The following is a 27,507-nucleotide window of genomic DNA, read 5'->3' as shown; positions in this document are numbered from 1 at the left end:
GGCAGGATGGAGGGAGGTTGGAGGGAGCATAGCAGTGGAAGGCTGTATCTCACCAGTCTTGATTTCTTCTTGTGGGGTTATCTGAAATAAAGTGTACAGGCAGAATCCACATACCCTACAAGAGCTGAAGAATCACATTATTGAATCTATTCAGAATGTAACTGTAGAAGTGATCCATAAGGTTGAACATGCTGAACCGATTGGATATGTGCATCAAAGAACAAGGACATCACTTCCAGCATTTGCTGTAGTAGTTCAGGTATCTGTAACACTACTCATATATCTGTACCTCGGTGCCAGTTTTAAATTGAACGCACTATACTTTCTACAAAGTGAGCTAAACATGCCATTAGTTTAAATGAAGTATGAGTTCCATTAAGCATTTGCATTAGTCATGAAGATTTGTGTGCACTGTATTGTAACCTACTTCGGTGAAATATTTGAAACAAAGAAGCAGTAGTAGGTACAGAAAAACCTGCATTATCATGATAAAGTGAAGAAAATGTAGAAATAAATGTTTCTAAACATATTATTTGTATCATTCAATAAATATTATATTCTTTATATGTTAATTACTTGTCCATAATAATTATTTCTTGGCCTCCCTGATGGCTTAGTGGTAGCATTGTTGCCTTTTAATCAAGGGATCCCGGGTTTGATGCCCAGTGGAGGCACATAGTGGTTCAGATCCCACTTTATACTGTGTAGGTCCAGTCCCAATTACCTTACTGTGCACAAAGTGAACTTAAAACACCAACTCAATCAATAATTATTTCTTGATTAGTACTTATAAAAATATCAATATGGATCACATAATATATCATAACACCATTAAGCCTTGTTTCCAAGATATAAAAATTCAATATGCTGACCAAGGCAGTAATTTAATTTTATTATAAAACAAACTAAACGTAACGTTTCAACCTTACAAATGTCTATTTGTACTTGGTGCAGAGTCTGAAGAAGGCCTTGCTATAAGGTTGAAACGTTACGTATAGTTTATGTTTTATAATAAAATTAAATTACTGCCTTGGTCAGCATATTGAATTTTTATAATATATCAGTATTTTTTATCACATTGTGAGTGTTTGAAAAATAATATATTTAGTTGAAGAGTTTAAGTAGTAGTTACTTATTTTTTTTAAAAAATAGCTCAGTAAAAGTTATTACTACTTCAACAGAATGTATTTTGTTGTTATTATTAGTCTCATTACATAAAAAGTATACGTTATATACCCCCAAGTGGATTGCATTCTAGAATTGGAGTTATATTTCATTTTGTATATATCTGATGTTTATTAAGACATACCCAAAAAATTTTTTCTTTAAAACAGTATTCTTGTAAGCCATGGGAAAATACTGTAAACAATCTTTAATTCATGTCATGGTGAAATTAAAGTATATTACATTTCATTAATTATGAGTGGAAAGATAAATTGGTGTTATGATTAAGAGTACTGAAAAGAAAACTTTTTTATGTGTAGAGTATGATGATTTTAAATCCACATATTCACATTAAGTTTCTAATCATTTACATCATTCTACACTACAAAAATGGAAAATAATTTTACTGGTTTATTCTTTGGATCACTTTGAAAACAATGTATGCTTTCAAAATGATTTGATTTGATTTATTTTACTTCGCTTTTTGTGCCACTTTTGGCTAATTTGCGAAGGTGGGGATGAGTGATGACATGATGAAATTGATGAATGGACACTCACAAACATCCATACCCAGGCCAGAATTCGAACCCGGGACCCCTGGCATCGTTGCATTCAAATGGGTGCTGAATGTGTTCAAAGTTGCTCCAAAAGTGTTCTAGGTATTCACAAATTGTTTAAATTGCAGCTTCGATGGGATTATAACACTTGCAAATGCTTTTGGAATAATTTTGTTTGAAAACAGTTTCTGTACACAGAAATAATAGTGCAAACATAATGAGAGTGTGTTTCAAAGCTACGGGGTCCGGCAACTAAACCTGATGCTTTTTGATTACAATATAAACATAACTCTTTCATGCAACGAAGTTGATTTAATACATGTTGGACTACATCTCAAAGCATTTTAGGAGAATAGTATAAGTGGCAGTTTCATGAATTTTCTTTACAAGGACAGTTCAGTTTTTGAATGGTTCCTCAAAACAGAGACCTGTTCTCATTCGATGTTCTTGGGAGTGTTCTTTCATTGCTGATGCCATCTCGATGAAGTTCCTTACCCACTGTAAAATGGTATTCCAACTGGAAACATTCACATTACATAGGGTTACCAGACATGTCCTACATTTTAGCCATATGTCCGACGTCCTGGAGGAATTTGAAAAATATCAGAAATGTCCTACATTTTGAGCGTCACATAATATTAATTAGGAAAATACGTAACAGAAAAAATCTTTCAAGTTACAAGTCTATGGAGTGCACTTCCACACTCAATAGTGAAATTTATTTTGATTCAGTCATTGTCCAAAAAGAAAATAAGTTTGTTCTGATATGAAACAAACGGGAAATTAGTGAACAAAGTTCTGGGATTATTTTCTGATAACGTCACTGTTTAATGCCTGAGCAGAATTTCTTGCCTTAGGGTTTAAACTGATGCAACAAGGTGTTGCCCATTCTTATTCAATATTCAATATAATTTGATTGTAAGGCAGGGGCATAGAGAACAAAGTTATTCAGGGTGTATGCCAGTTAAGATAGTCATGGAAGTCAAGAAAAAGTAAAGAAATCAACAAGTAGGTCAAGAAGTCAATAAAAAGGCAATAAATTATTCTTGTGGTCAAGAATTTTTGCTATCATAATGGCTGATTGGTTGATTTAGTTTATTTTACTTCACTTTTTTCTGTCCCTTTGGCTAATCGCGAAGATGAGGATGAATGGTGGTAACATAAGATGGATGAAGGGACAGTCACAAACACATAGGGACAACCGACACAAGCCCCACATAAATATAGACTTTCTAAAAGGAAATCTAAACAATAATTTAAACACACTCCTTAACATGTATAATTTAGAACACATGGTCAAGCAACCCACAAGAATCACCAAATACACAGAAAGTGCACTTGACCAAATACTCATAAACCAACACCTATGTAACTGTGAGACATCTGTATTTGACACAGGTTTCTCTGACCATCAAGCTCAAATGTTTTCTTTATCACCAACCACAGTGACTAATCCAAAACACAGTACCAAAAATGAAACACAAGTTGTAAGCAGAAGGTCATTCAGCAAACAAAATATTAATTATTTTCATTATTTATTAAGCAAAGAAACATGGAGTGATATTCATGAGTCCAATGATACAGATGAAGCATATAAGTCATTTCTAAAAACGTTCACTTATTATTTCGAAATAGCTTTTCCCAAGAAACAAGTTAGAACTTCAGCAACTCAAAAGAACCACTGGATAACACCTGGAGTTATTAAATCTAGTGAAAGAATGAGATATCTAAGCAGAATCAGAAAAGATGGAGATGCCACAGCTGATTTTGAAACATATTTCCACAAGTACAAGTCAATCTATAGGAAAATAATAAAAAAGGCTAAGCAAATGCACAATGAGAATACCATCATAAATTCCAAAAATAAATCTAAAACAATGTGGCAAATTGTAAACACAGAGCTACATGGAGGCAGCAAAAGAAAAGAAAATATTACACTACAACATAATTCTGAGACTGTAAAGGAACCTCTCGAAGTTGCAACATTATTAAATGAATACTATGTAAATGTTGCGAAAATGTACTCCACCCCCAACACTAATACCAGTCACAACACAAACAACTTAAAGAAATTAGGAATGTGCACCAAAACAATGTACTTGCATCCAGCAACTACTATGGAGGTTGAAAAAATCGTACAGAAACTCAGACCTACTTGGTCGAGTAGTGTAGATGAAATCCCCACTTATATTGTCAAACAATGCAAAGAATATATTGCAATCCCACTGTGCCACATAATCAATTTGTCCTTCACCGCAGGAGTTTTTCCACAAAAGCTGAAGGAAGCAAAAGTAATTCCAATATACAAGAAAGGAGATAGAAACAACTTAACCAACTACAGACCAATATCTCTCCTCTCCCCATTCTCGAAAATTTTAGAAGCTACCATGAACAATCGAATTGTATCATTTTTAGAAAAACAACAACTTATTTCAAATACTCAGCATGGCTTCCGCAAAGGGAAATCAACTGAAACTGCTGTGTTTCAATATTTGGAATATATAAGAGAAACATTAGACAAAACGGGACAATGCACGGGACTCTTTCTAGATTTGACAAAAGCCTTCGACCTAGTACCCCATGAAAAACTATTACAAAAAATAAAACATTATGGCATAAGAGGCATCGCACATGATTGGCTCACATCCTATCTTAGCAATCGCATGCAAATAGTCGAGATTATCCACAGAAAGGATGACGGTGTGCAATCTAGCTTTGTCTCAAAACCCTGCACAATATCAAGTGGAGTTCCACAAGGTTCTATTATTGGACCATTACTCTTCTTAATATATATTAATGATTTGCCAATAAATTTAAATTCAGCAAAAACCACTCTTTATGCAGATGATACAAGTGTAGCCATCACTGGTGGTAAGGAACAAACCCTAAACTCTAATATCAAACATGTAACAATCAAACTCAGCAAATGGTTCTCTGACAATAATTTAGTATTAAACAGCAGCAAAACTGTGGCTGTCAATTTCCATCACACAAGGAATAAAATGATAAATGAACCAAATGTTACATTAGGTAATATGACAGTAAATCACGCTAGAACAGTCAAATTCCTGGGGGTATGGATTCATGAAAGCTTAAAATGGGACCCACACATAGATCACCTCTCCGCAAAACTAGGTAAAATTATATTTGGCATTAATACACTGAAAACAATATCAAACTTAGAAACATTGAAAATACTATATTACACCATATTTCAATCTTTATTAACATACGGTATAATCTTCTGGGGAAATTCCACTAATAGTAATAAAATTTTTGTGCTGCAAAAGAAAATTGTCAGAATAATAGCAGGAGCTAAGAGAAATACACCCTGCAGAAGACTGTTTAAAAATTTAGGCATATTACCCTCACCATGCTTGTATATACTTCATCTGCTGATGTATGTGAAAACTGACTTAGATTCCTTCAAATGTAACAACTCTTCACATAAATATTATACAAGGAATGGCAGCAACCTCACAATACCATCACACAACACCACATTATTTGAGAAAGGACCTAAATACATGGCTGTTCACTGTTTCAATAACCTTAAGAGTGACATAAAAATAATACAATCAGCTACCTCATATAAAAAGCATGTAAAAAAATACCTATTAGATCATTGTTTTTATTCTGTTAAAGAGTACCTGACAATAAATTGCAAATTGTCACATTTTAAATGAACTCCTAGGACATGTATATGTATGTATTGATTTTATCTATTATATGTATGTAAATTTAATGTAAACCTTGCAACTAACAGCAAGAACAAGGAGAATCAATTATAATGTAATCAATGTTTTTTTAAATGTTATGTATAATATCTTCATACTTGTACCTATTTGAAAATAATTATTAACGGTAATGTGCTGACATGTTCCATACCATGTGTGGAAAACAACCACTGTACAATGGTCAAAGGAATGAAATAAATCATATCATATCATATCATAAGATTATACTGGCGGATGTGAGTCCAGATGCCAAAGCCTCGCTTGTCTGCCAAACACAGTTCAGGATGCATTAATATGAGAAACCATATCTAATTCTCTTCTTAAATTCAGCTTCAGTTTTCATCTTAACTGGCCCTTTGGTAGGGGTTTTCATTAAATAAATATTTATTTTTTTAATTACTAATTTCCAACTTTACCTAAGTAGGGGTCGAGTAAATAAACATTAAGAAAAACGGAAAAAAGGTCTAGAAAAGTCCAGAAAAAGTCAAGAATTCTGGATGTGTTATTTTGGTAGACACCCTGTTATTGAACTAAAAACTACCCAAGATGAAACTTGAGGAAGAATTTTATATTACGGTAATTGCTGAATATTTGTTTGCCATTACAGGTCATGAACCTTCGGGTTTAAGAAGGCTAGAGAGTTCGTTAGTTAGTTAGTACAGGTCATAATTCAAATGTTGAAGAGTACTTTCATTACCATCAGCACAACAGACTCACGAGAGAAATTATTTTTTCATAAAGAGTGTAAAATGTTTGGTACTGGTCCCTATAATTTCAAAGAGTTTGACTGTCCACTCCAACATAAATATAGCTTGACTAAACCTCAAATTTTGATAAAAATTGGCTCCTCTGAGAAGTACCAATTAAATCATGTAGTAAGAGTACATGATTAGTATGACTGCAAGTTTTGAAATTTTGCATTTAAAAATTCATTAGGAATTCATTTTTAAAACTGAAAAGTGTCATTTTTCAACTACTTTCTAACATGTTCTATAGAAATATGTATTATTTATTGAGAATGTTTGGTGTCCTACATTTTGACTTCATGTCCTACATTTTGGGACAGCATGTCCTACGTTTTCCTTACAGTGATCTGGTAACCTTAAGATTACAGTGAATGTTAAAGTGCAGATGGAAGGCACGGTACATTGCCACCACACATTCAATAATGAAAAATGTCTCAATCACAAAAGCATGATGTTGTACCGACCACTGCTCCATGCTGATTGGTATGCTTTGAGATAATAAACAGCGGAACCTGGAGCAACTTCCGTTTAGTGTTGATTTAAAAACCATCAGATTGACTTGCCACGCCTCACAGGTGTGCTATTCAAAAAATTAACTGTCCTTGTCAAGATACTGCATGAAACTGCCACTCATGTTATTTTCCTAAATTGCTTTGAGATGTAGTACAACATGCATTAAATTGACTTCGTTGCATGAACGAGTTTTGTTTATATTTGTAATTAAAAACCGTCAGGTTTAGTAGTTGTACCCTGTTTTAGAAAGTTCACTTGCTGAAGTTACAATTTGAAAATAAAATATTAATTTTACTCTTTTTATACACACTCAAACACTGAATACATACAAAATTGCTTTTCAAAGTCTGGTTTCTGTGTTTAGAATTAATAAACTCTACTACAGGCCTAACAATTTCATTTGTGCACAGACTAATTTAAAGTACAATGCTCTGAAAGTTTAAAGAAATTATATCTAAGATGATATATCTCCATACTTACATCAACAAATACTGCATTGATGTAATCAGTGAAGTTGTTCCCTTGAAATGAAGTCAAGTAAGGTCTAAAATTATCAGCTGGAAAGAAAGAGAATATTCTTATTTAATACATATATATTTTATTAAAGGAAAAGTTGTCACTTCTGCTATAGTTGAGATGATGTTATGAATGCACTAAAAGTTACCTTAAGTACATGGAGTTGACACACAAGATATTCCATTGGCCATATGGAAATATTTAGATGAGAAGAGAATAATATTCCAATATTTATGTGGTTTTAGATAAAGTGGATCACATCACCTCCAAAATGGCCGAGATCAAGAATGTGTGAGGCCCTACCCCGACATGTGTCTTTATGGAACAGTGCTATATGCACGGGGAACTTTACCTTTACCTTTTTACAGGGTGGTTACTCACCAGGAATTCCTTTCCGGGAATTATGCGTGAATTATTGGCTCTGGAAATTATGCATGAATTCTGCTTAAATTTTTCTCCGTAGATGTGAAAAATTGCAACTTTTGTTAATACAAATCTCATTGAATTTATATATATATATTTATTAATGAACTGAGGCAAGTATTTCACAGTTTAGTTTTTATTTTTACCAAGGAAGGGGAAAAAAAGTTGTGTGGAAATTAAAACAGAATTCTCTCAATCCCTTTGCTTTGTTTGTCCTTTGCAAAACAATCTATCTGACAGACAGAAGATTATTGGAAGATGTCCTGAAGTTGATTAGGTAAATTTTACAATTAACAATTCTTTGTAGATTACTATATCCTGTAACATTTGTGCTTGTAGGTGTATTTCAAGTCTGAGTATGTGAAATAACAAACGTAAACTCCACACCTTAAATTAAATATATATACCATTGAATTGAATTAGAATTTTTGGATACATTGGATACATAAAGGCAGACATTTTATATTGTTAATATATTTTTGGGTGGAGGTGAGAGGCAGTAATACAAAATAGAAAACACCTGCTTTACCCTTGAATTTGTGGAAAGTTCACCTAAAGTGGTCACCCTGTTTTACAGCATATACAAGAGTCCGTCAAAAAAATGTATACACAATTTAATAAACACTAATTCTTTATTGTGTGTTAGTACTGAACTAAATTACATATCAGAGGTTTAATACAAGCTTTCTGCACCTTTTCACAGGATTTATGTAATCGTCCTGCACCTTCATGTTAAGTTACTTGAGGTGTTCAAAATGACTGTCGTTAGCTGCCAGACACATACCACAACGGCAAATGGTTGCTTCAACAATGTTGGTCAATGTGTCCACGGGGATTTCTGCACATGCTGCTGAAATTTCTTCACGAAGGGGCTCCAGCGTATGTGGTTTCCTGCGATACACAACATCCTTCAAGATCCCACAAAGGTAAAAGTCCAGCAGTGTTAAATCTGGTGAATGTGGTGGGAACTCAAATTCACCTCTTCGTCCTATCCAGTGTCCTGGCAGATTCTCATCTAGGAAAGCCAGCACACCTTGGTGGTAGTGTGGGATGCCCCATCTTGTTGGTAGAAGAACTCACTGTTTCCATAAAGTTCACGTGTAGCTGGAAAAATTGATGTGCGTAGCATTTCCAGATACCTGGTGCCAGTAACTGTACCTTCAAAGAAGAAAACCCTAGATGACAGTCCACACCAGACGTTCAACCCCGGGAGATTGACTACCTTGTCGACATGATGTGAGGATTTTCTGGTGCCCAGTAAACACAATTATGATGATTCACTGTACCGTTTAGTTTGAATTGGGCCTCATCAGACCACACAATCTTCGTCACAAACTCTTCATCCTCATCTGCCATATGTTGAAACCATTCGCAGAACTCCATGCGGTGATCAAGATCATCCTCATTTAATGCATGCATTAATCTTGGTACGTACACTTTCCACTTGGTAGCTTTCAGAATGCGTCATACACTTGCACTTCTAACCCCTGTCTCACGATCACATTGTGTAGCAGACTTCTGAGGCAACATTTCAAACTTTTCTAAGACTATAGCCGAAGAAGCAGGACTTGTAGCTGTACGAGGTCTCCCTAATTTTCCCTTGTGCACATCACAAATGGTACCATACGTCTCAAACTTATCACAAAGCCGTTTAATTTGTCAAGCTTGTTGGAGGTTGTGTTGCAAACTCACGCCCCCACACATGTTGAACTTCAGTGACATTTTCAAACTTGAACCACCAGTTTAAAATTAGCTTCTGTTCCTCAAACGTCAGGCATGCAGCGGCCATTTTGATTCACTATCATACGTCACGTGTTAGTCAATAGAGCCATACGGGTACTGGCATCTGTTGAGAAAACACCATACTACATGTTCCGCAGATAATTCAATGCAACTTTAAAAACAATATGCAGATATCATCAGTTAAAGAGTGTATACATTTTTTTTGACGGACTCTTATACAACAATGTTGAAGTTATGATTTTTTTATTACTTGATTCAGCAACATTATATTATTAGAAAGGTACAGAATGCTAATACTTTCTTTTTCATCCTATAAAGCACAATTGAGGTGGCTCAGTGCAACAGTCATGCGAGCACATTGAGTATGAGCGATGCTCGCTGAGCAAGATTTTCACTCATTGAGTAGACACATCATTTACTTGACGGTGTGTGTTCACTGCTCATTGATCAAAGTATCAGTGCCAGGCCCATCACCAGAATTGATCTCCAGGATGGGCTCATGGATTATCGAGGGGGCTTTGTAAACCTAGTCAATTTTTAAAAAGTTTAACAGTATTAAATGAAGGTAAATTATGTGTGTGGGGTGGGTGGTGGGAGGGACCCATTAAGATAATATAAAATTTAGTAATATCTTACAAATCGTACTACAGTTTTTCTTTATATCTTCTAAAACATGTCTTGAAGTATTAATTGACTGCTACTAACATCACCCCTTACTACACACTCAATAATACTTTTGATGTACAGATATTTATATCACACAAGAAAAAATGCACAATATTAAATAACTGTACATTCTTCCCCAGCTGGAACAATAAAACTCCCCTTCATTTTAAAAACTTGACTTGCAATGCAGATGTGGAAGGATTGGATATGTTGACATCAAAATCAGAGATTTCTGTCGAAACGGGGCAGCAAAGGTGCAGATAAAGAAGCTCCCCTGTGAAATAACTTTCTAAAGTCTAGAGAATCTTCTAAACACTTGTCGCTATTTAGACTTCGGCTCATAAACAGGATGAATGAATGTAATAGCTGCTGTCCATATTGTGTGAACTTATCCTTCACCAAGTTGTGAGCAAAATAATATCTGTTGTCTTCATTTTCACTCTTCACTGCATACAAATTACATACAATAGTTTTATCTAATATCAGGGGGCTGACAGCATTGCCAGTGGGACTGAGCCCCCCCTGGCTATGGGCCTGATCAGTGCCTTTGAGTAATATATGTTCAAGAGTGAACAAGATTTCAGTGATTTTTATATTTCTAATAATAATAATTTTTAAAATAATATAATTATTTATTCTCAAACCAATGGCCATGAGTTTAACAATGAGAACAAAACCAAACATTTTTCACCAAGAATGATTCAAAATTATATTTTTCACACACTTGCACCAAAACTATTAGGCATATTTGGAATATTTTATTACCTTCTGTTACTTGAAATTCCTCTGTAATGGCAAGCCGTTAATCTCAAATACTTCTTTCATTAGCTGCCATCTTTATATATGCATGTATATTGTTGCTAAACATGCATAGCAATACAATAATATGTTTTTAATTTGGTTTCTCTATAATCTAATCGTCTGCTGGGCTTGCCTGATGGCACAGTCGTAGCGTTGTCACCCTGTAATCTCGGTTCGATACCCAGTGGAGGCATATAGTGGTTGGGATCTCACTTTAAATTGTAGGCCCAGTTTCAATTAGCCGTTCTGTGCACAAGGTGGACTTAAAAGGAAAATTCAAGAATTCTAATCATCTATTTTATTTTCTTAGACAGGGTGGGCACTCTAGAACCATGATAAAATTCCCGATTTTAAAGGCAAATTTTGCAAAAAATCCAGGGTACGAGCAGATGTTTTAATCTTACATATTACCACCTCTCACCACCCACACACATACACACACAGATATATTAACAATATAAAGAGTCTGTGTGATTCCAATGTTTCCAAAAATTCTAATTCAAATCATTTAAATGGTACATACTATATTTAAAATATTTAATTCAAGGTGAGGAGTTCATATTTGCAATTTCACATATCCACTCTCAAAATACATCTACAAACACAAGCCACAAGTGTTAGGGGATAAACTAATCTATGAAACACTGTTAATTGTACAAGAACTTGAAACTAATATATAACTAATCAACTTCATGATTTCTTATGTTGCAATAATCTTCCATCTGTCAGATAGATTTTGCAATGGACACTAACAAAGTAAATGGATTGAGAGAATTCTGTTTAATTTTCCATGCAGCTTTCTTTTCCTTCCTCAATAAAAATAAAAGCGAAGCTGTTTAAAACTTGCCTCAGGGCATTTATAAATATGAATAAATTCAATGGGATTTGGATTAATAAAAGTTGCAATTTATTATGTCTAAGGAGAAAAATTCATGCAGAATTCACACATAATTCCTGGAACCAATATTTCACACAAAATTCCTGGAATTCAAGGAATTTCTGGTGAGTAGCCACCCTTTAAACATGAAAGTACAACTCTTAAGAGCAAAAGCTGTTTAACATGTTATTTCTTCTACCACATACAAAACCTAACTAATATACCATCAGAATCAAGACATCCACTAACGAACTTCTCAATTGACACATCATACATGTTAAAATGTGAACATAATAACAAAAACAAAGAACTTCTATTGTGAACTAATCAAAATCCATGAACTCTTTGGCCTTCTTAGGTAAAATTTGGGCTGAAATAGTCAGCAGAAGCATACACAGATTCTTACTTACAAAGACATGAATGAGAATAATAGAACTTACGAGGAACTACCAGAACATCCCTGTTCTTATCTCTGTTGTCTCCACGATGTCCTCCAGCACAATCCCCTATGGTGAATCTGGGTGTCTGCTTACATATTTGCTAGAAAATCAACAAAAATTGAAAAATTAGAATGTACATGTTACACACACACATGCAAACACATACATTCATATGAGCTGCATTCAGAAAGTAAGTTCTGATTAGCAGTAAAATTATTTATTATATTTTTATTATTTAATATCTTAAAAGGATTACAATTAAGCAGGTGTATAATATTTTATTTAGTACATTATTAGTACAAATAATATATAGTAAAATGATTATACAATAAAACTACATCTAAAAAAATGAGATGATTTAAAATGTTTACATGATTTGTATAGTATCAAATGTAGCATATACGTATATTGGAAAGATATCAGAAGTGGAGGATGTGTGGGTGTGGATATGGAATTGACTGTTTGCGGAAAGAGGATGAAAATTTTAATTAATTATATATAGAGAGAGAGAGAAAGGGAAGGGTGGAGAGAGAGCACTGAAAATAATATTAACTGTGAGTTAGAATTTATAGGCATGTGAACATAAAAGATGGCAGAGCTGCGCTTTGCTGGTACTGAGTTTGTTCATTGGGGGTGAATTCCAGGTTACTGCTGCTAGGTACGAGAAGGACTTCTGGCCAAATCTGCTTTTGTTAGGTTTGGGGATTACTAGGTCTCTATGGAAGGACAATCTGGTATTTTGGGGCACTGACCTCAGAGCGGAGCTTAAGCCTATGATGCAATAGAGACGATTTGTTATGTATACTATGGAATACCTTATTGAGGTATATGCAATGTATTCTTGAAGTGACTGTGGATATGTTGTAGGTGTTGCACAATTGTTGGGAATTGTTTTCTTGTGGGTGCATATGAATCGTTCTTAAGCAATTAAACAAGAGCATCAGTAGTAATCGACATTTCCTGCATTACAATGACTAATAACCTACTTTGCAACAGATTCACCATTGTTATTCAGGCATTTGTCAAGGTATATTTTTCTTGTAGTCACGGTTGTTACAAGCATAAAAACACAGTTTTTGTGACCACACGCTCCCTTCATCAGATATTTATTTTTAGTTTGATTAAAGATACAGTTATAACAATTTTAATAAAAAAGAATCAGTTATATAGTGAACCCTGTTAAAAGAATCAGTTATATAGTGAACCTTGTCAATGTTACATTGTTGTAATGTAGCAACTTAACTGTGACACAAGCAGTCTATTTTATTATTATTTTAGATGATTTTTTTATCACCTTTTAAAAATTATAAATCCCAAATATCATCAGCCAATTCAAAATCATCTTCTCTTTTACAGACATTCCTGATATCTTCCATTTGGCCTACCACACTTGTAAAAAAAAAAAAAATACTAATTCTACAATGCATACATGCTGGAAAAAAAATGTCAAGGTGCAGCATTAAATTTTGTATGCCTGTGTCACATGTGTCTTCTGCTAAAGATTGGAACTGTTTGTACCGGCAGCATCAATGTCAAAATGTTGTCGTACCAGAAACCATTTCAGCTCTATGGGGTTGTGCACATTGGATCAGCTTTCTGTGAATTGTCTGCACCATCAATGACAATACTGTACCTCATGACCTCTGACCCATACAACTCAGACAACTGCTGGTAGATCTCCACTACCATGCATTTCTGAGCATGCAAAAATCTGATTACAGTATGTATCTTACACCGTCACGGTGGTCTAGTCGGCCTCCATGGTAGAGTGGTTAGTACAGTGCACTACAATGCCAGGGGTCCCAGGTTCGAATCCCGGTTAGGACATGGATGTTTGTGTTTGTCGGGTGATACTACCACATAGGGGTATTCCTTTAAAAAAAAAAGTCGGTAGGGCATCTGATTGCTATGCGGGAGACCCAGGTTCGATTCCCAGGGAGGGTGACCTAAGGTCAGAATTTTTCCGACCTTGACCCAGCTCTGGGGCTCACCCAGCCTCAAATCAATGGGTACCTGGGAACAACCCTTGGGGGTAAAGGTGGCCAGAGCACGGTGCTGATCACATCACCTCTGAATGTCCTTATCCTGGGCAAGATCAATCCCATTTTTTCCATCTTTCCTGATTTTCTTTAGGTCGATTTTCTTTAGGTCCATCTTTCCTCTCCCATTCATGCCACATGGCCTGCCCACCTAAGTCTTCTTGATTTCATTATTCTAACAATGTCTGGACAGGAATACAAATTGTGCAGTTCTCCATTATGTAACCGTATCCACTCACCTGTGTCTTCATCCTCACTGTATTGATAGTAAAAACATTTTTTTTTTAATGTTAGGAAGGGCAGTCACTTTCCTAGGGATGCCGTTGTGTGCACATTACATCAGGTAGTAGCCCATATTGAAATTGCGATAGGAATTGTGTATTCCCTGAAGATGAGAGCAGTGTATGCACTTGAAAGGGAAGCTAATGCCGATTTAACCTGTCTGGTAACCTGAGTACACCTGTTCAAATTGTGATATACACAGAGTATGCTATGGAAGCAAAGGGGTTAACATAACACAAAAATATTGTTGATGCTTTAGAAACTCTTAAAAATAGCAATAATTAAACAAGTTTAGGGGTAATGTATAGTTATACATTACCTGAAATTCTCTTTCATATTCATTCAGCTTGGTGACAGGGTCCTTCATTGACTTCAACTTAAGTCTCTGTGAGAGTTCTGATACTGGGAAAAATGAATGGCCACACACCACAGATTCTTCCAAGGTGTCATACACAAATTTATATTGGTTCTGAAAACATGGATAAATCGAAATTAAGACTTCGTTAAATTATGTGTTACTTAACATGTCACAACAATTATAATTGTATATTTTGCAGATTTTAAGTTTCAAATTTATTCAAGTGAAAACAGAACACATCAAGGAAAGGAACTGAACCTATAAAACCTCTCATAACAATTAAATACTAAAACCGTCCAGTGAGAATGTAAATGTTCTATGTCCATTTTTTCAGGAGAACCCTTTAAAGTTTGACATGATATAATTGTTGAACCTTTGTCACCATTGCGCTGAAAGTTTGTATCGTTGCAAAAGCTGATATATTGAACCCTCTCTAAAAAGGTGTAGTTGATTCGTTAGGTACTTATGCTGCAATTAATAATTGAAATTTCAGATAGAACAATTGCATGCAACACTAACTTTGATTTGAGAGTGCCAGTGTTGTATCAACCAGACAGAACACTGCATTCTGAAAACAAGATGGAAATGAAACAATTTCAGTATATATTTGTCATTTGGTAGCAAAGTAAAATAAATAATTCATATTTTGGGAAATCAATCAAATACTTTGATTCCACTTTTATTCAAAATTTTTGTTTGTTAACAACAAAAGTAAGAACCGAAGACCACTACTATTGCTAAGCAGCTCCTAGAAGTGACTGAGGTTACAATGCAATTAGTTTATCTCATACTTGGATGGTGCTTGTGGTTGGTTGAGGAAATTGTCATAAGGTTCCATTGGTTGTTGGAGCTTGCATTCTTGTGGCTGCTTCCAAATGCTGTACATGGACCAAAAAGACTCTCACTGTATCAGTATTGGTTCCATGGAGGCATCAGACAATAGCAGAGATGAAACAATTGCATCCTAAATAGACCATAGCCAAAATATCTCGATTTGTTTACAATTTGGAGATAGAACATTTGCATTCTTAATGGACGAAATATGAACATGTTATTTTCACAATTAAAGATTACCAATGCTTGGAGACAGTAAGAAAGAAAATACTCTATACCAGGAGTTTTCCTAGAATTTCCACTGGGGCATGTAAGGTTAATTTTAGGAGGGAAAGCTAAATGAAATGAATGAGGCTGTTGCCCTAAACGAAAATATTTAATCTTTCACCAATTTCATTTTATTATTGACTGTTCAATGTAAAGTCTTGGAACAGATAATTTTCACTTCTAAGTCATTATAAGCAGAATCTCTTAATATTATGGCTAAATATGAGGCATTGCGGATATGAAGGGCGAACTCAACAAACGTACATTATGACATTATGAGCATTTCAAGTTGTCAGGCAGCACATTACGAACTCCACAAAAACTTGGTAACAGTAGATCGGAATGTTTTATGTGTGATTTCCAAAGCATTTCCCTCATAATGTACGTTTGTTGAGTTTGCCCTTCTTATCCGCAATGCCTCATATGATCTCTTAGGGAACTCTCTTTTAGAAATGACCAAGTTTTGGGATATTTTGAATCACTTGTTGGAGAAGCGATGAAAATATATGCTATGTGGTGAATTTTCTGTCATAAAAATAAAAGAGAAGAAGCACTTTGACGAATTCTGTCAGGACCAAAGACTTACCAACCCAGAGAGCTGGTTCAAAGTATCAATATTGTACCTGATGATAGACACAATTTGCTCTCAAAATGGACAATCGTTTTAAAGGCATGTTAGTACTTTTATGTGCATACAAATTGATACAACATTCTTTCTTGTCAAGTTCTACAAACACCGAATTGCACAACGCAACTGAAAAATTTGGTAACAACATTTCCAAACGATAAATCGTCTTTCAGAAACATACACAATTATAAACATTTATTTCAAACAGGAAATAAAGGTCATGAATGATGTGAAAGAACTTGCTGATCTTATGATACAACATAATTCATCGACTTCCTGTTATGTTGACGTGGTCCTACCCTAGAATAAATGTCTCTGACACAGTTGTAAAGGCAGAGAGATCCTTTTCTAAATTGAAAATTATGTAAACTTATATACGCAGTACTATGAGGCAGGAAAATCTCAGTAGTTTGGCTTACTTTCATTTGAAAATGACAAAGCCAAGAAAATCAATTCTAGCAAATTTCAATTTGTTTGATTTTGTTATTTAGCTTTGATATTCTGCCACTTTTGGCTAATCGCGATGATCAGGATGAATGATGATATCATTAAATTGATGAAGGGACACTCACAAAGAATCCATGCCTCCTCCGAGATTAGAACCTGGGACCCCTAGAGTCATAGCAGTCTGCTACAGGAGGTCGAATTATACAAAGTAGTTGATGCTTTGCAGACAAAAATCGAGAAAGAAATAAGTAATTGTAAGTAATAATCAATTAATCAATAATTGTAATTGATCATTAATCTTAATTTACTAATGAGTAAAAAATGGATTGTATTTCACCCTATCTATTTTTTAGTTATTTTCTTCACATACTTATTAATAGTCTCTAGCATTTGTCAAAAACAAATAACCATACGCAAGAGAATAATATTTAATTACCACCCCCAAAAGCCAAAATTACACATTTTTTGCATTCCTCGATCCAGCAACTAATAGCAGTAACCAAGGAGCCCCCACTTGATTAGTCTGCTCCGGGGGCCCCATGAGTCTTGCTACGCATCTGATAAGTACTTCAAGAATTTAGATACTTAAAGAAAAATATGGTGAACAAGTGTGTTATACAATTTAAGAAATATGTTACAATTTAAGGAAGAAATGTAAGGTATTCTAATGGAGAATATACAGGGTGTAGCAGAAGTAATAGCGCAAGCTGAAGTGGTGAAAAGTATGTGATAGTAGAAGCAAAAAAATCTCATTAAACGTGGGGTTGCTAATGAACTGTTTGCGAGATAATTGAGAATGTATGGTTACAATCCACCACTGACTTGATTGTACACATTGTACGCTTGTCTCCTTGTGCACTCCGAGATTTCTTTGTTTAAAACTCAACACTGCCAAACATACTGTACAGTACAATAGTCCTTGGTAATAAGAGCATCAGTAATGTCTAGTGAGGTGAACCTTTTAATTATATTTGTTACAAAGAAGGACTATGGCACCTCGCACGTGAAAAGCATATGATTAAGAAAAACTAAATATGCTGACCAAGGCAGTAATTTATTTTGTTAAAAACATAAACTAAACGTAACGTTTCAACCTTCTAGCAAGGTCTTCTTCAGACTCTTCTTCAGTCAATGACATATGTACTTGATACAGAGTCTGAAGAAGACCTTGCTAGAAAGTTGAAACGTTACGTTTAGTTTATGTTTTTAACAAAATAAATTACTGCCTTGGTCAGCATATTTAGTTTTTCTTAATCATGGAAACAAGGCTTAATGGTGTTATAAAGCATACGATGTGTACAAACAATCATAAACATACATTAGCGAATATCTTGCATACGGCTTGTTCACGATCCCATGTTTACTGAGACTTTTTTGCTTCTACTATTGTGTAGTTTTCACAACAATTCCTCATCCAAACGCTGGTAAACTAAAAATTTCAGTTTGTGCTATCACTTCTGGTACACCCTGTATATATCTGATCAAGTCCATTAGAACAAGACGACAAGTAGGTAAAACAAATGACCATGTAGTTTGGTTTAAGAAAACAGAGAATGAAGACAAGTAAATTTGATTATTTCAAAATAATTAATGAATTAGATTTGGGCAAAAAGTAGTTATTCCATTTCACAGGCCTGCGATGAAAAAAATACAAGGGAAGTGATAGGTGAACTTTATGTATTTTGTCGTGCTGAGTTCGAAAAAAATAAAGAAAAATGTATATCACGTCACGTTTTCTTGAAAAATTTAATTGTACGTGGATTTGTATGAACATTTACCATAAATATGTTGTTTCGGCGAGGAATAGCTTTCCTCCCTGCCTGACCATTACAAACCATGTAAGAAAACTTTATCTTGCGTATTTTGGCATGAAACTCGGAGACCAGGACAAATCGTGGGCTCCTCATAAAGTGCGTGTGCAGTGTCTCAATGATCTACGCTTATGGCTCAACGGAAGGAAGACTGCTTTATGCTTTAGAATTCCTATGACATGGAGGGAGCCGAGAAACCACTGTGATGATTGTTACTTTTGTGCCTGCCATGTCCGTGGGTATAACCGAAAAAATCACAAGCTAATCTCTTATCCTGAGAACATTCTGTCGGCCATATGCCTCATGGACCTGATGTGCCAGTGCCTTTGCCTCCAACTGAATTACCAGTCATCTCTTCAGAGTCTTCAGACTCGGAACATCCAGACGGTCAAGGCTCCGATACAGAATATAAGCCCTCTGGAGGCGATTCACCTCAGCCCTTCTCTCAGGTTGAACTTAATGATCTGATTAGAGATCTGGGCCTTTCGAAAGAGGCAGCTGAATTGTTGGGCTCCAGATTGAAAGAAAAACATTTATTGGCCAAAGGAACCACGTTTTATTGGTACAGGAATCGAGAAAAGGACTTTGTTCAGTACTTTGAGAAAGCGGAGAACCTGGTCTATTGTTCTGATGTTCCCGGATTGATGAGCAAATTTAATATCACCTACGATAAAGATGAATGGAGGCTGTTTATAGATTCATCAACAAGGAGCCTGAAAGCTGTCCTTCTTCATCACGGAAGCCAGTATGCATATTTACCAGTTGCACACTCGGTACATTTACAAGAACGCTATGAAAACCTGGCTCTTGTCCTCAACAAAATAAAATATGCCGACCACGGTTGGACCATTTGCGGTGATTTGAAAGTTATCTCCATGCTTCTTGGTCAACAAGACGGATATACAAAGTTCCCATGTTTCATTTGTGAGTGAGACAGCCGTGCAAAGACTGAACATTGGGTCAAGAAAGAATGGGCTAAAAGACAAATTCTTGAACCAGGCATCAAGAATGTGATTCGGAACAGCTTAGTTGACCCAAAAATGTATTGTTACCCCCGTTGCATATCAAATTGGGTGTAATGAAGCAATTTGTCAAGGCTATTCCAAAAGATGGCGATTGTTTCAAATACCTGTGCAAAAGGTTTCCAGGTTTATCTGCAACCAAGTTGACAGAAGGAATCTTTGTTGGTCCAGATATCCGCAAGCTCATGAAGGATAAAGACTTTGAGACTAGCATGACAACAACGGAGAAAGAAGCTTGGGTTGCCTTCAAAGATGTGGTCAGTAAATTCCAGGGAATTACAAGGATCCTGACTATAAAGCACTTGTTATGAATATGCTGGACAAATTTCAAGCATTGGGTTGCTCCATTAGTGTCAAACTATATTTATTTCACTCACGTGTGGACTATTTCCCCAAAAATGTAGGAGCAGTCAGCGAAGAACAGGGTGAAAGGTTTCACCAAGATATTAAAGATATGGAGTGCAAATATCAAGGACAATGGGACAAGAACATGCTCGCCAACTACTGTTGGATGTTAACACGAGAGAGGCCTGAGATTGCACATAAAAGAAGAACGTCAAAAAGAAGTTTCAAAGGCAAAAGGGTACGTACTTAAATATAAACTTTGTTTGTGTTTGGTTTGTTGTTTGTTCAGTTTACAATTTGTATCAAACGTTCATGTACACATACATTGGTCCACGTGGTCAATCGTCTATATTATGTACGTTATCTTAATAAACACAAATGAACATAATACGTTGGTGCTTTTTTCTAGAAACTTCACCATAATGGGGTGTTAAAAGTGTCTCGTGCGGTCTGGCAACAGTGATTTTCTTCCATTTAAACCTATACAAAAACAATCAATTGCTAATAAATCAATTTGCATCACCAAGCATAGATTTTACATAGATTTAAATGGATCAAAACCACTCTTGCCAGATAGTGCATGCAAAATTGTTAGCGAAAATTCATTTTTACATAGGATTTTAGCAAAAATATCGAAATCGATTTTACAAAAAATCCTGACGTGATGGAAAAGAATGGAGGTCATTTTCGAAATCAGCACACCCAATAACATAAAACTCAGCGTACACGTCTCTTGTATTTTTCAACAACTTCAATTTCACAGGCCTGTGTTTTTAGATGAGAGGATTTGCATTTTTTTTTTGCTTAATTGCTTTGAAGTGATATATAAGGTAAAGCAAGTTGCTAGTATATCTGTAAATAAACAACAAAATATGGTTATAGAAATGAGCTTTTAATCCTGATTAATGAGCTTTTACAAAACGTTCTTTCCAGATTCCACCAGCGGAAGGCTGGTGCACCACTGATGCAAGCTTCGGCATTCCGTATTTCACCAGAGTCCAACAAAGCTTTCACCATTTTACACTGGCCTCCAGAGCTGGTGTGGCTGTTGAATCAAAATGGCATCATCTGCTTTGAAACTTGTTCTGATTCATTATATCCATTTTGTAGACAATAGTACTATCTAATCTCTAAAGCAGATTTAGGGGATAAAACCTCAGGCTATGTGAGAGCCTGTAGCAACTCGCTTGCTAAGCAAAAGCAACACTAAGGGTAAGGGGTGACACCCCTGATAATGAAGAACCACACACAACTAAGCTAAGGGGGCTTGCCTCTGTCAAATAAGAACAACACTTAACCATTTGATTTAAACACTTCTGTTGACTGAACAGGCGGGGTGAGGAAATGACATAAGAATGTTCGTACATGTAGTGCAGTAGGAAGTTCTCGTCTCCGCTGGTCCTCGCTTTGACGTGATCCTACCCTGGAATAAAACGAACAAAGGAGCATAACTCCAGGCTCCTATACTTGTGGAATCCGGTCTTCTAAACTCTAACTTTTTGGTCGTTGATTCTCTCCTTATCCTTTTGTTAACGACAACTTGGGAGCTTACTCGCAATAACTGTATCAGACGTAAATCTAAAAGAAACTGAGAGTGAAGTTATTAAGTTATTATAATTGAAATTTGAACTTTCAATTGGTTAAACTGTTAACTCGAGCGCGTCTCTCGATAACGGTGTTTTTCGCATAAAGCTGTGTTTGTTTGTTTCCCCTGCGAGTTCTGGTAGAATTCACATCAGTGGATTTTTGAACATCCACTGAAGGTTGCTGGTGTTATGTGCTTGAAGGAAGCTCTTTCCAGCTTCTTCCGTAACCCCTTTTATGAAGTTATTAGCTTATTGATTTATGATACCGGCATCCTAGGTTCGAGTCACGCCTGTGGAGTGATACGGTACAGAATGTCAAGCCGAATGTCACGCACATGTAAATTAAGATGTCGCTAAGTGAAAATATATAATGTTCAGTCACTATCAGTGACTTTTTCCTAATAAACGCAAACATGCATGCACTTTCCTACCATAGTCTTCATTTGTTTCAGCATGAAGCTTTCCGGATTTCACCAAATTTGATGCAATTTTTGATTCACTAGTCTGATACATGCTGGAGAATTCTGGAAAGCATGGAAAGATTTGTTTTCCCTTGAAAGTAACCTTGTCAATTAGCTAGTTCCTGTCCTTCAAACATTACTGAGCTTACCAAAGCCTCAATAAGGCCCTTCCTGGATTGTCTCAGCTTTTTCAGGTATCCATAAACATCAAAAGAATCTTCTTCCTCATGCAGCTCTATGTTTGCATCAACAGCAAGGAAGACTCCCGACCGACCTCCACCATCACTGAAACATGAGGGATATAATCACTTATCAGGTTTTTATTCAGAATTATAAAATTAGGACATTTATGAATTAAATTTTTATTTTGTCAGTATCAGGTGCAATGTAATGGAATGAGTTTGTATGGTCATTCTCTTGAACAAAAAAAATCATCTACAAGTAGGGCTGAGCCGATACCAATGTGTCAGTATCAGAAAGTATTGGCTGAAATTCATCTACTGATCCCAGCTGATACTTTTCTGCCATTTTGGTCTTTCACGGGAACTGTAAAAATGCTGCGCAACACTTAATTATGCAAAATTCAATCTTTCTATTTATTTTGCACTAATTTTGCACGAAAAACTATATTTTGTGATTACATAATATCTATTTTAATATTCTGATGCAATTCTTGAATATTCTAAAGAAAATTCTTGGTAAATGGGTTGGAGAAGAAAATAATTGGAGAAGAATATTTATATACAAATATTGGTCAATATTTTGAACAAATTCTAATTATTACAATTTTCAAGTATCGATATCGGTGGGAATTGGTAAGAATATCGGCATCGGTTCAAAGTGATATCAATTCAGCCCTATCTCCAAGTAAAGTATGCTTTTCATCTTGCAAGAGATGATGATATTTTTTCATCCCATACAAGCCCTTACATTAGAAATAACACACAATAGTAGCTGCTGATACTGTGCTGTAATGGACTAACAAAACATTTTCAAATTATTCAATATCAATGAAATTGTTACAATATTTTCAATTTGCATCCTTCTCAATGTCTAAACACATATTATTGTTTACTGCATTGATATAAAAAAATTACACCATTGCTGCTATTGACTTAAGAAAAGAAGTGATATTTCATGAGGAAAAAAAACACCAATCTTGTTACAAACCAGAACAACATAGTCCAATCAGAGTAATGTTGGAGAGGTTAGGTTTGTGTTGCATGGTAAAATAGAAGTGGTTCTGCATTGTGCCAACAGTTCTTTTTTTCCACTGTATATCAAATATATAAAATAAATTATTACATATGACAGTATTTCTTTTCTGCTCATTTCAAATTTCAATCAAAGCACATTGTTCATCTATAATGTTTCATAAATCAAAGTGGAAGCTTTCACCAGTATTGTGTCATCCACAATAAATGAATGATGCTTTTCTTGATGTTAATTGCTTGAAAAATGGCTGTTTCATGCTAGTTAAGGGGATGAGGGACAGTTTCTCTGAGGTCCTTCTCTCTTCAGCAGCTTGGGAGCACTGTTGCTAACTTAGCTCTAAGATCTGGCTCTTTCGTGCACTCATTTCGCTGTGAATTGTGGTACCCATCGCCCTGCCCCACTATGATGCCATCACTGGCTCCGGCACACATAGACCAACTTTAGCCATGACGTGAATTTGTTATATTGACTGCATCACCCCACCCCCTTTTACCTCACCAGCTACTATTTTATAGCACCGTGGTTGAGGTGAAGATGACAATATTGTTATCCGGGAATCATTTATTTTCGATTTCATAGGACCATTGGTCGATTATTGAGATGGGTGATACCGCATGATCTGGACTGTGAAAACTAACAATAAATTGTCATCACTTTAAAGTTAACAGTAATGGCAGCACACCAGTACCATCAATATGCAGACAATGCACAGCTGTATGTACCACTCAAATGTATCGCACAATGTTGGACCACTTACAAGTGGTCTTATGTAAAATGGATTTTCTCTGTTTTCAGGATTTTTAAAATAAATAAATAAATGCGAGTTGTAAATAGGAAGCACTAAAGGTAAATCAAAAGAAATGTAAGTATTTAGTCGTGGGCACATGTATTAAGTTGAAAACGCTAGAAGCAAGTGAACATTACAGTGGCAAATATCAATACAAGAAAATATTTTTATTTTTAAAAATGTTAGTTTAAAATATGAATAGGAAGCATGTGGTGTATTTTACAGTAAATTGTGAACTGTTGCATTATTGTGACAATTGGTGAGGAAAAATAAAACGAAGATGTGTTGTAATTACATAATAGCTATTTGAAAAAAAGGACCACCTTAATTAATGTTTTTCTTGAAGGTTCACATAACCACTTTTTGTACATGCAAAATAATCAAACACAGTTATTTTTAGTGGTTTTTATTTTATTTTATCTGCGACGTTTCTGGTTTCCCAGAACTTTTCAAGCTGCACAAACAACAACACATCCTCACATGGCTAGTCACTCTACATTCATTCCTTTTAAGTGTAGAGTGACTAGCCATGCGAGGTTGTGTTGTTGTATGTGTAGCTTGAAAAAGTTCTGGGAAACCAGAACAAAATGTCACAGATAAAATCAAACAAAAACCACTAAAAATAACTGTGTAAGATTATTTTGCATGCACCTTAATTAAACTGTGTAAACCTAAAAGATTATTAGTTGTATGCAAGAAATCTGTTCAACTTACTTGCAGTGAACTACTACAGGGCCATCCAATTGTGCTGGACGATTATTCAGTACTACCCTGACACGACGCCTGAATTCCAGAATTGCACTTGTAAAAGGACATGCATGGCTGGGCCACTCTGTGTAATGAAATTGGTACAATATTCTTTCACCTTCTTCCTGCAAAAATAATAAATGGTGGTTGTTAAAATTCTGTAACAGTGAAATATGTTGGTAAAATTGATTTAAACTAAAACACATTCAAGATCAATTTTATATAACTAAAATTCATTTTAAGATAATTATATTTTAGTGAGGGTGTTACTGGATCAAATAATGCAACTTGTCAAAACACATGAATATTTAATATCAGTACACATCAACTAAAAATCATTTAAAGTCATTAATATTTGGTGTACGTGACTACAGAATCGTAACACAATTTTTTAGCCCTACATGTTTTTGAAATTCACCAAAAAATGTTCAGTCCATACTACTGGACTACTGTACTATTAAAAAAATATAATAAATAAATGACTGGACTTACTCCTTCTTTTCTTAACATAATTGTTCTGATGTGAAAATTGGCCAACTCTTCTTCATTCTTTATAACAATAGTGACATCACCATATTTTTCTTCTGTAGCTATCCCTGCAGGCCAATACTGAACACACATCACCTGTGATAAAAATAATACATAATTATGACAATTAATTTAGACACTGACAATTAAAATCAATATTGTAACACTTCCAACAAAATGACCAAAGCTATTGCTAAATACTGATCGTATACATTAACTAAGAATGAACATGCATATTAAATAAGGGTTTAATGCTTGTTAAAATGGACAAAAATCTGCCGCAGAAGTTAAAATAGTATTTTCAGCATATCTCAAATACAGGATGTTTCCCTCACTCTAAGCTCCTAATTTTCCCTTGTATCTTTCAAACTAATAGATGCAATTCAGTGAAATATGACATGAATTTACATTGGTACATGAGAACCATGGTTACAGGAGGATAGAATTGTGGTGGTGCTACTCTCTACGGCAACGCATGTGACAACTGTACCTGCACAAATTGAAGGCTGATTACGAATACCTTCCATAACATGGAGATGCATGTCCAGGCAGGCGCGTGCCCAGGATTTTCGTAAGGGGGGGGTTATGAATCCAATACATTTTCCAGTTCACAGGTCAAATTTCTTGTAATAAATTAGATAATTAATATACTTGGATTTTACCCCAATGAACGCAATCAATGTATTTGCTATGGATGCTTCATGTTTTTATTGCATCATATAAAAGCACCTGCTTCAATATTTCCAAATTATTAATATTTTATATTTAATTGCTCAAATATAATTTTTAAACAAAAAATGTACACTCAACATTGTAACAACACTAAAGAGATTAAGACTATTTGATGTCTTAAAGACAGTAATAAATAAGGTACCATAGTTCAACAATTTAAATTCTGAAATTTAGGCATCGAGGTTTCTGTGCGAGTTCTGACAATATGTCGTCACAAGTAACTTTTATATCCCGGTGAATGTTCAGAGCAGCTAACCCATTTAATCTTTCTTCGCAAATGGTATTTCAAAGATAGGTCTTCAACCGTCTCAAAGTTGAGAATGATTTATCATTTGATGTTGTTGTTACCGGGATTGTACATAATATGCGCAAACGTGTGTTTACCCAGGGAAATATTACTTCAATGCATATATCAATTGCTTCAAGAGCATTTACTGGACGTCTTTTCATTGCTGCAAGATGACGATACCACAGTTTCATTTCAGTGTGACCGTCGTCGCCTTGTAATCAAGGTGTTCCAGGTTCAATACCCACCCGGTGGAGGCTAATAGTGGTTCGGATCTCACTTTAAACTTTAGGCCCAGTCCCTATTAGCCTTACTGTGCATAAAGTGGATTTAAAACATCAATTCAATCAACATTGTACTTGTTGTGGAGATGGATTTGCTAAATATTGTGTACATTTTTGGCATTGTATTATTATATTATTGGTCAAAACATTTGTTTGACAGTCGATAAACAAATACGAACCCCTTCAGTAATTAACATTTTCTACTACAGTGTCATTAATGTGTCATATTCATTTTCATATTAGGTCTATGGAGAGGAATTGTGTATAATGTTAACGTTATGGAACTGCAAAACCAACTGTTGAAGGGGCCACTCCCCCCTTCCCCTCCGAAGCCCAGTACCGCACCACAGGATCTGTCACTGAGCCCGACAAAATCTTGCCAGACAGTGCTCGAAATAGAAATTCGTAGCCGAAAAGGGAGGGGATATTTGATCGATTTTGGAAATACGATGGGGTACATCCTTGTATGGATCAACATGGAGACAATACAGTAGGTGGAGGATGCTCAATATGAAAATTATTCTAATTGGGGGTATGATTTGTGAAACTTTCTTAACTGGAGGCAGCATCACCTACTTCGACCACTGATGCCAGAAAAGATGCTTTCAGAAAATGAATTTATTACTGCACACGTATATTACTTATTGTATTTGTTGCGTTTGTAT

General features: G+C 35.3%; 1 protein-coding gene across 1 annotated transcript in view; it reads right to left on the bottom strand.

Annotated features, from left to right (window-relative positions):
* Ptp36E (protein tyrosine phosphatase 36E) overlaps positions 1 to 27,507 on the bottom strand; it is a 224,668-nt gene that overhangs the window by 39,791 nt on the left and 157,370 nt on the right. Inside the window, exons 6-11 of the mRNA XM_083131173.1 lie at positions 25,505 to 25,636; positions 24,980 to 25,137; positions 22,413 to 22,548; positions 14,824 to 14,973; positions 12,184 to 12,283; positions 7,198 to 7,274 (exon numbers count right to left, since the gene is read on the bottom strand). Coding sequence (XP_082987299.1) covers positions 7,198 to 7,274; positions 12,184 to 12,283; positions 14,824 to 14,973; positions 22,413 to 22,548; positions 24,980 to 25,137; positions 25,505 to 25,636 — 753 coding nt within the window. The remainder of the gene's footprint in view (positions 1 to 7,197; positions 7,275 to 12,183; positions 12,284 to 14,823; positions 14,974 to 22,412; positions 22,549 to 24,979; positions 25,138 to 25,504; positions 25,637 to 27,507) is intronic.

Source organism: Lepisma saccharinum, chromosome 1 (assembly GCF_977018435.1).
Source record: "Lepisma saccharinum chromosome 1, izLepSacc3.1, whole genome shotgun sequence".
NCBI classification, from domain to species: domain Eukaryota; kingdom Metazoa; phylum Arthropoda; class Insecta; order Zygentoma; family Lepismatidae; genus Lepisma; species Lepisma saccharinum.
The sequence above is the reverse complement of the archived record's forward strand: the minus strand, read 5'-3'. Positions and strand labels throughout refer to the sequence as shown.